At 46.3% G+C, this 11,635-nt stretch overlaps 1 protein-coding gene across 2 annotated transcripts in view; it reads left to right on the top strand.

The window, feature by feature from the left end:
- The first annotated feature begins 2,327 nt into the window (after nt 1–2,327).
- ncam1a (neural cell adhesion molecule 1a) overlaps nt 2,328–11,635 on the top strand; it is a 280,059-nt gene continuing 270,751 nt past the window's right edge. For both annotated transcript variants that reach the window (XM_084564733.1, XM_084564734.1), the window contains exon 1: nt 2,328–2,678. In XM_084564733.1, coding sequence (XP_084420859.1) covers nt 2,627–2,678 — 52 coding nt within the window. In that variant the 5' untranslated portion in view covers nt 2,328–2,626. The remainder of the gene's footprint in view (nt 2,679–11,635) is intronic.

Genomic DNA, 11,635 nt, shown 5'->3' with positions numbered 1-11,635 from the left:
GAAAGTGTTCAGTCTAATTATTCTACCTCATCTGACTGGCTCTGGTGGGCTACATTTGTAGAGCAACAGTAAGTGGTTCCAAAGTTCAGCAGCAGCTAAAATGAGGCTTGATCAGTCTGAATTAGCCACACTGAGTGGTTCCCTCACATAACCAGGCTGTTAACCGCTAACAGTTGGACTGGTCTCACCTTGGCTTGCAGGTTTGTGGCCTCATGACATGTTTTATGACTTTTTTTAAAGCAGACTGGAGATCGCAGGCTGCACAAACTCACACAATACAGGGCCACACTAGTTTCTGACAGTGTTATCGAGTTCTGACAAATCGCAAACTGGATTTGGGCTGATCTATGTTTGTGTGTCAGCAGCACTGTATGTCATGCTATCTCATTCTACATCCCTGCTGGACACGTAGGGCGGGTTTGGAATTTGAAGGATACAGAAAAGATGGACAGTGCATGGAAAAGGTGCAAGGTTGGAGATGGAGAGTTCAACATTTTGCTTTATCTGACCGTTCTTTAACGGCATGCAGCCTCCTAAACGTTGTGTTCAGCAACAGCAGGAAATAGTTTGGAGCAAAGTAGCTCAGCTCAACCAGCTGCAGGCTGCCTTGTGTGCACCACCAGCGCTAAATAACAGGCAGACAAATTAGAGTGAAATGTAGGTATTGAAACTGACGTTCGCCAGGTGGACTTTTTTTAAATCTTGTGTTTATTTAGCGGCTGAATCTCTGTGAACCGGGCTTCTAAGCTGTTGCTTCACTGAAAACAAAGTACAGCTGTGGGCTCGATGCTGATCAATGATTAGTCAAACCTGCAATGGAGGACAAATTCCAGTCACTGATGCTGTGATAACAGACATATATCGTTCTTGACTTGTTCATTGTTCTCGCAGAATTCATTTGCACAAGTCGCACAAGCGATAACACAATTGCACTTTTATTTTCTCTTTATTTATTTAACATTCAAGTCGTGTTTATTGTCCACATTATGTTAATAAAAACATACAGAGGTGTGAAATTCTGTTTCTCTTAAACCCACTGTGCTACATACACCGATCAGGCATAACATTATGACCACCCTCCTAGTATTGTGCAGGTCTCCCCTGAACTCATTCATTCATTCATCTTCTATACCCGCTTATTCCTGTAAAGGGTCGCAGGGGTCTGCTGGAGCCTATCCCAGCTGTCTTTGGGTGAGAGGTGGGGTCCACCCTGGACAGGTCTCCAGTCCATCGCAGGGCTAACACAGAGAGACAGACAATCACTCACACCTACGGCCAATTTAGAATCACCAATTAACCTAACGAGCATGTCTTTGGACGGTGGGAGGAAGCCGGAGAACCCGGAGAGAACCCACGCAGACACAGGGAGAACATGCACACACAGAAAGGATTCGAACCAGTGACCTTCTCGCTGTGAGGCATCAGTGCTAACCACCTCTCCACTGTGCCGCCCCTCCCCTGAACTCCCAGAATGTTGTTGGGGGGGGGGGGGGGCTTTGAGCATCCCACAGATACTTTGGGATCTAGTGAATTTGGAGGCCAGGTCAGCACCTTGTGCCGAGGTGTTCCTAAATCATTTTCTGCTGCCATCAAGGAGTGTCATTGCTATGGGGTGGGGGGTGCCTGGTCTGGTCTAGGTGGGTGCTACATGTCTAAGTAACATCCGCACGAATGCACAAGCACAGATTGTCACAAGACGGCCAATGTTCTAAACCGAAAAAATACAGAATCTACAAGTGTTATCGATTTATATGTAAATTTGACGCTCCTCTGATAATTTCACACTTTGCTTCTCTTTTGTTAGAGTTTGTTTTGGGGTGATGGAGGACAGGTGGGGCTTAAAAATGCCTCCCATGCAAAATGAGCGAGGAATGACGGAAAGAAAGCCTGGGAACTGCCGCGTTATTCAGAAAACAATGCACCACAAATCCCCAAATCCAAATGCCTAAACATTCTTAAATAAAATGCATTTTTTTTTATTTATATATAATATAATTTAGTCATTTGTCATCACTTTTTTATTTTTATATATACATAATTAGGTTATGTGCTTAACAATCTGAGCCACACTTTTTTTTAATTAGTCCTCAGTTTAAAATAAGTACGTTGCTCTGTTTGTTTCCAAACCAGAGTGTTAGCCGGTAATCCGAATTAGAGCCCCTGGTGACCATCTGGTGTCTCCATGGACTGGCTCCGCGCACTACTTTGTTACTGCATTCACCTCAGCCCGCCCCCTCTGTGTGTGTCTCTCTCTCTCCCTCTCTCTCCCTCTCTCTCTTTCTCTGTGTGTGGGTAAAGCTAAAGCCTACCGGGCGGAGTAATTCGTGCTGGTATCCTCCGAGTGCATGCGTGTGTGTGCGCGATTGCGTGCTACGGCTGCTGCTTGCCACTCACTGTGCCGCGGCGCGAACACACGGGTAGCGACAAGGACCAAAAATCCGTCCGGCTGCAGTTGTTGTCCCCGGGAAGGCTGATCTATATACCGTTTATTGCACCCCCCTCCTCCTCCGCCTCCTCCTCTTCTTCCTCCTGCGCCTCCTCCTCCTCCTCCTCTCGGCAGAGACTCCTCGCTTGTTTTAAAAAAGTGCGTCTGCTTCTTCAAGGAGAATATCTGTGACACATTACAATGCTTCAAATAAGGGACCTCATCTGGGGATTGCTATTCATTGGATGTGCAGGTGAGATTTTTTATTTTCTTCTTCTTCTTCATCATTGGAGAGATCAGGTCAGGTTGCGCGGGGATTATTTCCGAAGCGAGTCTGTGTGCGCGACGCAGGCCGAGCGGTGTCGATTCTGGAGCAGCATCCTCTGGTCCCACCGGCGGCATCCTTGTCGCTGACTCCGGACAGTGTCATATTATTAGGTTAGAGCATGTGCCCTGCAAAAAAAACAATCACCACGGTCATGCCAAAAGTTCCTCTCGCAGGTGGAAGCGTTTTAGATCTGTGCGCAAAAACCGCTTTTCTCAGTTTATTCCCAGTTTCCCCCCAGGAGCCTCTCTCCTCGGTGCATTTAGGATAATCAGAAGTAGTGTGCGCACACCACTATCTCTCTATCTCTCTCTCTCTCTCTGATCCAGCTTACTCTCCTCTCTGGCTATAATGTGCAATTTTAGTGAAAATCTCCCACACGTGCTGCGTTTTTATGTGCGCTCAACTGTCTGTGACTGGAGAGGGTTGCTGGCTCTGGTGTTGCAGAGGGACGCGTTATTATATATTTTTTATTTTCTTAGACCTCCTATACCAACAGATATTTGACTCCGGTGGCATTAAGTCGCCGTTTTGGCCGCAAACGTGCAATAAGTTAAAGCAAACTGCGCGTATTCCGGCCCAGAAGTCCACCCCTGGCGTTCTCGCTTGCGCCGGGCAGCCGTGACGCACCGAGGATGGAGTGTCCGGAGAGTCGCTCGCTCTTCGCGGGGGATGCTTTGTTTCAGTCGCCGAAAACGAGCTCGTTTTTATTTCATACCGCGATACATTTTTAAGATTATCCTTGCGAGATTTGAGGTTTTCAACTCCCTGGATGGGATGCATGCGGTTTGACATTTCACTCGCGCCGTCGACCAATTTGGCACAGTGTTCGGTGCTGATGTGTCAGTGTAGCTTCTTTTTTTTTTTTTCTTCATCCCTGCTCTGATCACACAGGTTAACAGCCTCTGACCTCCTTCGTGTGACCTAACCCCCCCCCCCCCCCCCGTTTCCATGGTTTTCTGTCTATCCCCGACGCGACCCTGTTGTTCAGAACTTAATAGCAGGGCGCGTTTCTGTGCGCAAAGGCGATGTTGACACAGCCACACTGATTCGATCGTAGTGTTTTTTTTTGTTTTTTTTTAAATCGGCTGGTCAGGAGGAAATTCGTCATCCATTCAGGACGACTGAATAGTCACTCAATGTATTCAATGGGACCCAATCCCAGAGCTCCCACGGTTATGTAGGGCGGGAGGGGACACGTTTTTTTTTCTCTTGCCCCCACCCCCTTAAGCCCCGCACCCCTCCCGCCACCCGCACCATTCTCTCCTCCCAGCATCTGCCCCCTTTTTCTATAGACTTCCAAGTGAGTGCTGCAAGTTGAGTTTAAGGGCCCTCAAGGGTCACCGGAGGGAGGGAGGGAGGGAGGGAGGGAGAATGGTTAGATTTAATAACATAGATTTAATTCAGTGTTCATTAAATTGCACAAGAATAATTATTCTAACTTCGGGTTTCAACTTCTCCATTGTGCCTCCGTTCAGGCTGTTTAGTTTGACAAGAAAAGCAGTGAGGTTTCATTCAGCCATTGGTACTCATGTCACCAAAGATCCTTCCTTTAAATGTTTGGAAAATCTTGAGCCATGCAGGATTTCTGAGGCATATTGTTGATATTTGTTATAAACGCCTGGTTTAACATGATATTTAACTTTTTTTTTAACAGAGAGACCTTTAGATTTTGCTTTTGGGAAATATTGACCAAGATCTGTTCTGGGATTGACATTTTACTGTGGAGGGTGGAAAAAAAACAACAACTTTCCGCCCAACAAACTATTGAATATGTTTGTGCTGGGCTACACCCCGTCTGGATGTTTAATGTGCGGAGCAGAACAAACGACATTGATGAAGTTTCACCGAATAGTTTTCATATTTCTGACCGTGCTTCTTCACCCTCAAACGCCGGGTCGTCCCGTCACTGCCGCGGCCCGGCCAGAACACTTGTCCATTCCGACCGTACGATTCACGACCTCCCACCACCACCACCCCGCAATTTACTGCACCTCAGAAGGGGGGGACACAGAGGGAGATAATTAGACAACGGTGCCTAAGCTCTGCCTTGTTCCAGCAAGAGGGAGAAATTCAGATAAATTGATCGCATTATTTGATAGACCCCGGGTGTGTGGGTGTGTGTGTGTGTGGGGGGGTAATGACAGTATCACACAGTTTGAGGCCTGAGCAGTTTAATTACATTTATTGATTTCCTCTTTCTGTTCCGGTTCAGTGATAATTAAATTTTGAGGCTAGCAACAAACATTAGAACGTCGGCCCCACGCCACCTTCTGAGACATGACTGAATCATGGCCCAGATCCAATCTATTTTTTGGATTTTTAATTTTTTGAAATGGACACATGCAGAGATCTTGACTTCTGTGGTCGTCAGTTTGCAATCCGAAAGCGATAGAGGATTGTAACGGGGATTATTTGCTGCACATATTTTGGAGTGAGGACTGCGGTTCGCAAAGAAGCATAACTGATTTTTCACGGTACGAGTTTAGATTTTTTTTTTTTTGGCCTGACTTGGTGGCGTGCTGCTGTTGCTGATTTATCTCCTGACCAGTGCAGGGTTGTCTTGCCAAGAAGTTCAAACTGGATTTGCCATCTTCCAAAAGCGGCGTCATCCGGCGTCGGCCAATCAGATACGCGCAAGCTGACATTCCTGACAGATTACTTTGGGATGATTCCGCTGATGCTTTGCGGTTGTCAAGACGGAGGCTGAAAATTGTCTTAACTTTCCGTAGCTGTGTCCTCGTTTGTGGTATTACAAACTGCCGTGTGGCGTTTCGGCATCTGACTGACTCGCAGACCATTCGCTCGGACTGGACTCCTCTGTGGTTTTTCCTCATTTCGTTGGCGCCCGGAGCATCAAGTCGGTCCGAGCGCCCAGTGATGTGCATGTGCCGTTCCCCAGAGGCGAGGAGAGCAGAGCCATGTGCCTTGAGATAAAGGAGGATGGCTGCAAAACAAAAAAACATGCAAATGCTGAACTTCGCTTAATGATCCTCTGAATCTAAAACCGTGTGTTTGCACTTCAAGCACGGAGCCAGAACTCTAAAAAAAGAAGTTTAACTTAACGTTTTGAAGGAGAAAATACACAAATCCTAAATGGCTAACATATGGGGCTTTTAACTGCTGTGGTGAGTTCAAAGCCACTATGAAAATAATACAGGCTATTTTTGACTGAGGGGGAACTGGAAAAAGCAGCCAAACAAGGGAAAATTATAAGGCGTTTTTTGGTCTGCGCTCCGAATAAACCGAGGCTCTGGATCTTAAACTTTGCTCAGAAAAGTTGCGCCACGGTCCACATTCAAAGTGACATGCACGCACTTTGTTGTAATTTCTCACAGCTTCTCGCAATCAAGCGATCCCCTCCGTATAGGAGCCGCTCTGACCGCAGCGGCCACACCCTTGGATTTAACCTGCATCCATGTTTTGCATAATATCTCAAAGTGAAACTTGTTTTGCAAAACATATTATGCACATTTTGCCATTTCTGCCCCTTTTTAGGTGCAACTAAACATGACCTAGACTTGTCTTTGTTTTTCAGTGGCCACAGAGATGTTGGAATTCATTGTATCATGGCTGAAGTTACTCAATATCTTGCTTGAATTGAAATATGATCAATGAAACGGATAATAAATGACTGCACATTATCTGGAATGGTAATCCCCAAATTATCTATTGCACCGCCAAACTGTTGATGAGCCACTGGACTAACTTTTGATCCTGTAACGAACAAAGAGAGGCAAAGATGTTGGTCGTTAGCGAGCGTCTGAGAATCCCCAAATGACAGAACGGCGCGTGTTCTGGATCCAAAAGCGCTGACGGCTCCGACCAGACAAGTTCGAAACGACTCGGCCCGGCTGTTACATTTCTTCCGACTGTTAGATGGGGACGGGCTGTCTTTGCATATTAATCAGCGCATGAATAGGGGCCGTGAGTGATTTGCATTGTGCGGGCTCCCGAGGCGTCCTATAGAGAACTGAATGTGGGGGGAGAAGAAGAAAAATGGAAAAAAAAAAACAACAAAAAGGAGATGTTTGTTGTGGAGGACGCCCCCTCCGTCCTCGCCCTTTGCCGCTGACCTCGACGTTGATGCGCCAACTTGAATACAGCATTTGCTCCTTGCACCTAGCTGCACAATTGATAAAGTAACACACTGAAGGCTACCCTGTTTGGTATGAAGGAAGGTTTTTCCACAAGATGCCTCCTTAGTCTGAAGGGTAGCTCATGCTCTTATCCAAGAAATCACAATATAATCTACAGTAGATAGATTCATTGCACAATTAAAGCTAATATCACACAGTTTTTAGGTTTAGACAACCTGGTAAAATCAAAATTAGAAAGACTTTGATATTGGCTTAATGCACCTGTAGACTTGTAGGACACAGTTTCTGCTCATTCATGCATTCAAAGTTGGTAAAAACTAAATTAAATTTAAGAGATTTAAATTATATTTTTATGTAAACTAAGATCCCATTTAGCAAAGTGAAATCTCTCTGGGTCTGGTTCTGCCTGGGTGGATCGTGGTGGATGCTCAGGTGTTTGCCGTGAGCCCTGTTAGCCGAACACCCCCCATGTTTTGCCACATTAGCATTGGTGATCCGTCCCGCTCTGGCACACAGCACCCTGCCTTTTTCCTTTCACCGAGGCTGCCAAGCCTGGGAAGGGTGTCCAAGGTGACGATGGACCACATTACTGTGTAACAGAATCCCAGCGTGGTGTCCCTGTCCTCCTTGAAGCGCCTGGAGAACTACAAGCACCGGTTTTTATTTGGAATAGATACTGTTTGTATTGATGTTCCAGTTTTCTTTATTGTCAGCATGGGGCCCGGTTTTATTTATAGTCTGTCACTTCTCTAACTTACTTCCCCCTAGGACTGGCACTGGCGAACAGATGGTATTTCTGTCTGTGAAAGTCACAGACACTTCACAGTTGTCTTGTGTTTACACTCAAATACTTGGATCAGTCATAACATTATGACCACATTCCTAATAATGTGACGGTCTCTCTTCTGCCTCCAAAGCAGTCGTGACTCATCAGAGAATGAACATGGGCCTTCTGAGGGTGTCCTGTGATGTCTGGCAACAGAATGTTGTTGGTGGGGGGGCTTTGAGGGGAGGGGCCTTGTGTGGATCATCCCACAGATACTTGATCAGTTTGGGATCTGGTGAATTTGAAGGCCAGGTCAACACCTTGAGTTGTTCCTAAAGCGTTTTTGTGTGTGTGTCTGTGTCAGGCTGCATCCTGCTGGGGATGGCTGCTGCCATCAAGGAGTGTCATTGCTACGGGGTGGGGGTGTCTGGTCTGGTCTAGGTGGGTGCTACATGTAACATCCACATGAATGAATGCCAGGTCCAGATGTTTCCCAGCAGAACGCTGAATTGTCCCAAGATGGTCAATGTTAATTACCTCTCATGTCAGTGGTCATAATCCTGTGGCTGATCGGTGTGCATTGCTTTGCAGATCACTTCACCCGTTCACACGCGGAATGCATTTAAAAGTCAGATATTCTCAGATAGACAGGACCTTGGTTCAGCTGCAGTAACCTTTTTAACTTATTTACTTTATTTTATTATCAGGGTTCAAACATACGCACGTCAGCACTGAGCGATTTTCTTACTGACAGTGTTTCTTTCATGACTCAAAAGTGCAGAGAGGAGGAGGTTTTGTGATTGTCCCTTTGTTCAGTTAAGCTGTCAAGTGCTGAGAAATGACAGCGATGTCATGCGTGTGTACTTGGCGGATTGTCGGTGCTTCTGCTCTCATAACCAACGCATGCAACTGCTGCATGTGTTGGTCGGCTGTAGATGTTGGTTAGCTATTTAGTTATCAGTGTGAAATGATGGCACATACAGGGAGGTGCACGTCAGTTACGCCGTTAGACTCTGCGTCACCTTACCGAAGAAATCTATACCGCCTATAAAGATCAGCACACAAGCTGTGTGTTACGAGCATCAAACCCACCCATTGTTTGTGCATGGCAGTCAGTGTATTTACATCTATAATAATATTTTACTTTTATTCTGAAAATTAGAATATTCTGTACTTGATACAGGTCGTGTAACAGGCATATTCTTTTGGGATATTCTGAATTGGACCTTTCTTTGAATGTAGCGTTTTCTGATTAAGACACAATGTTAGTCTTGGAGAAGTCTTGGGACATAACGCCGCATTAGAAATATGCGTCTCCACTGAGGATTTGGAAACCTGCCTGGCTTGAAGCGTTACAAAAGACTTGGGTATCAACAGGTTTGTTGGTGATGTGCAAAAGAACGCGATGCTGACCCAGAAGGCAGTTGAAGGGATGAAAGCAGAAGGCTGTGTGTCTGCAGGGTCCAACGAGTCTGGCACCAGTGAAAAGTTTTCTCAGAATGAGGGCAAAACACAGCGTCCTGTTCCTCGACTTCACCCCTCGGGTCCCGTACAGTACCTATAGTGTGCCATGATGACTTCTCTGTGTGTTGTGTGTGAATCTCAGTGATTCCTTTGATTGCTTTACTTTTCCTTTGGTGCTGCCACCGGGTCACATTGGCAACCATTTTGGCCAGGCACAGTTATAGGCTGAGCTGGGATGCAGCAGCTACACACGTGAAGATTTCAAACTAGGTCCACACCCGTTGTGAACCATTTTACCCTTCGCCCAATTAGGCATGACTAGTTCTTCTGCATTCATTTTCTCCAGTGGCATGTTGTTTGGGATTTTGTAGCAGGACTGTGTTACCAATAGTAACCTGTAGAATTCATACACCAATCAAGCATAACATTATGACCACCTTCCTAGTGTTGCGTAGGTCTCCTAAAACAGTTGGGGGTCCTCAGAGAATGGACACGGGCCTTCTGAGGGTGTCCTGTGGTGTCTGGCAACACAATGTTGTTAGTGTGGGGGCCTTTGAGGGGAGGGGCCTCTGTGGATCATTCCACAGATACTTGATCAGTTTGGGATCTAGTGAATTTGGAGGCCGGGTCAACACCTTGTCCTGGTCTTCATGTTTTTAGTTGTTCCTTGCGTGTTAGTTGCCTGTGTCAGGCTGCATCCTGCTGGGGATGGCTGCTGCCAGCAAGGAGCGTCATTGCTATGGGGTGGGGGGATGCCTAGTCTGGTCTAGGTGGGTGGCACACGAATGCCAGGTCCAGAAGATTCCCAGCAGAACATTGATGGTCAATGTTATTCACTTCTTCTGCCAGTGGTCGTAATGTTATGCCTGCTGCGATGTATGTGCAAGTTGTTTAAAAGTTAGATTTATTGCGTAAAATACAGAAATCGTTCACCTCTTTACTGAGATGAAGCGAGGCTGAGTGTGTGTGTGGGGGGGTTTACTTTGCCAGTGCAGCGGCTCAGGGACTCATAAAAGTGTAAAACGGTCTAAGGCAGTTTGTTCCAGGATTTCAGCAGCCTGGCCGATATCGCACCTGCTGCATTCGTCTGCAATTCGGGCAGGATTTTCTCCCCGGAAACCCTGCTTTTCAAACCACCTGGAGAGGCAGCTCATTTTCCTGTACACCTGCTGTCTGCGGGGATAATTGTTGCTCGTCGGAGATGCACGCGGCGATGTTTCTTCCACACAATTCGCAGTGATTGTGGCACAGATTTTAAAAATTCCTCTTTCTTATCGAATGTCTCTTGATGCACTGCTTTGATGAATCTCCGGATCCTGTTCCCAATTATCTTAACTAGCCTCATCTTATTTCTTTCCCTCCCTATAGAAATCTCTTCAATGTCCATGTTGACCTCGGTTTTCAGTTTACTGCTTGCACAGGGCAAAAAAAAGAAAGGTATACATTCATCTGGCAGCTGGTGATTAATTCTGAGAGGGGCTGCAGGCGGTTGGGGATTCATTATTTAAGAGAAAGAACAATAACTGCAAAGTATATTTTTGAATAAAATGTTTTTGACAGTACCAAGGCTCAGATACTGACAGTGTTCTGAAATGTGATCATGAATAATGTTAAAATATTCAGCTTGTTGACTCATGAGATACATTCGGGGGACGTGCCCTATATTTGCAGGTCACCGCTGATATTTAGGGATGTGTCGGTGGCCTCAGGCGGTGTGCTTTCTTTTGTTTTTGTGGCGGCGCACCACATAAACTCATGTGTCGGCGCAGTCTGCCCGAGCTGTCTGACACGGTTTACCTGCTGCAGCTCAGAGGCCGACGCGAGGATTATTCTCCTCTCGCGCTGTTTATCTGATGCACCCCGTGAGCACAAAGACCGGACCGGGTTCCGTGTGTTTTTTTTCCCCGACAATCGCACATCCATCTTCTCGCTTCACTTCGGCTGAGCCGTCGTAAAGAGCCGGGGCCTCGGTGTATTCGGGCATGTGTTCTACTGTCTCTTAATCCCAGGGAGTGACTCACCATCATGATGTAATGCCAAGCAACGGCAGTTAGCTCATCCCGGGGACTCTGTGATTGGCTCGTTTCCTCAGGTGCCAAGTCGCCTCTGCCTTTGTGTGAAGAAGAGAAAAAAAAATAATAGAAAATGAGCGCGTCTTCTGGGAGAAGGGAACAAGGCGAGATGTGCACCATATGCAGTTTTCTGTGCACTTGTTTACTTTCTAAATTGGCACGATTGTCAGCGAGCGCTGTCTGGAGGCGAGCATCCGCTGTGGCTCCGTAAGAGTTTTCAGTTCGTGCCAGCAAAAATAAGACATGACTTAATTCAGACTCGGATGGCACAAACTCAGACAGTGGTAAAGTCTCGGATATTTAAAAATTTTGAAAAAATCCGTAGGTGTAAACTTAATGAAAATGTGCTCCTGAGGTAATGTGGAAGCTGCTTCTACATTCTCATTCTAGACATGCGGAGCTCTTTAGCCTCGCCGCGCATTCAAATGTGTACAGAAGCAGCGAAATCAAGACCATTTAACTTGGAAAGAAAAATATAATAAG

This window comes from Chelon labrosus (assembly GCF_963514085.1).
Source record: "Chelon labrosus genome assembly, chromosome: 17".
Taxonomy (NCBI): Eukaryota; Metazoa; Chordata; class Actinopteri; order Mugiliformes; family Mugilidae; genus Chelon; species Chelon labrosus.
The sequence above is the reverse complement of the archived record's forward strand: the minus strand, read 5'-3'. Positions and strand labels throughout refer to the sequence as shown.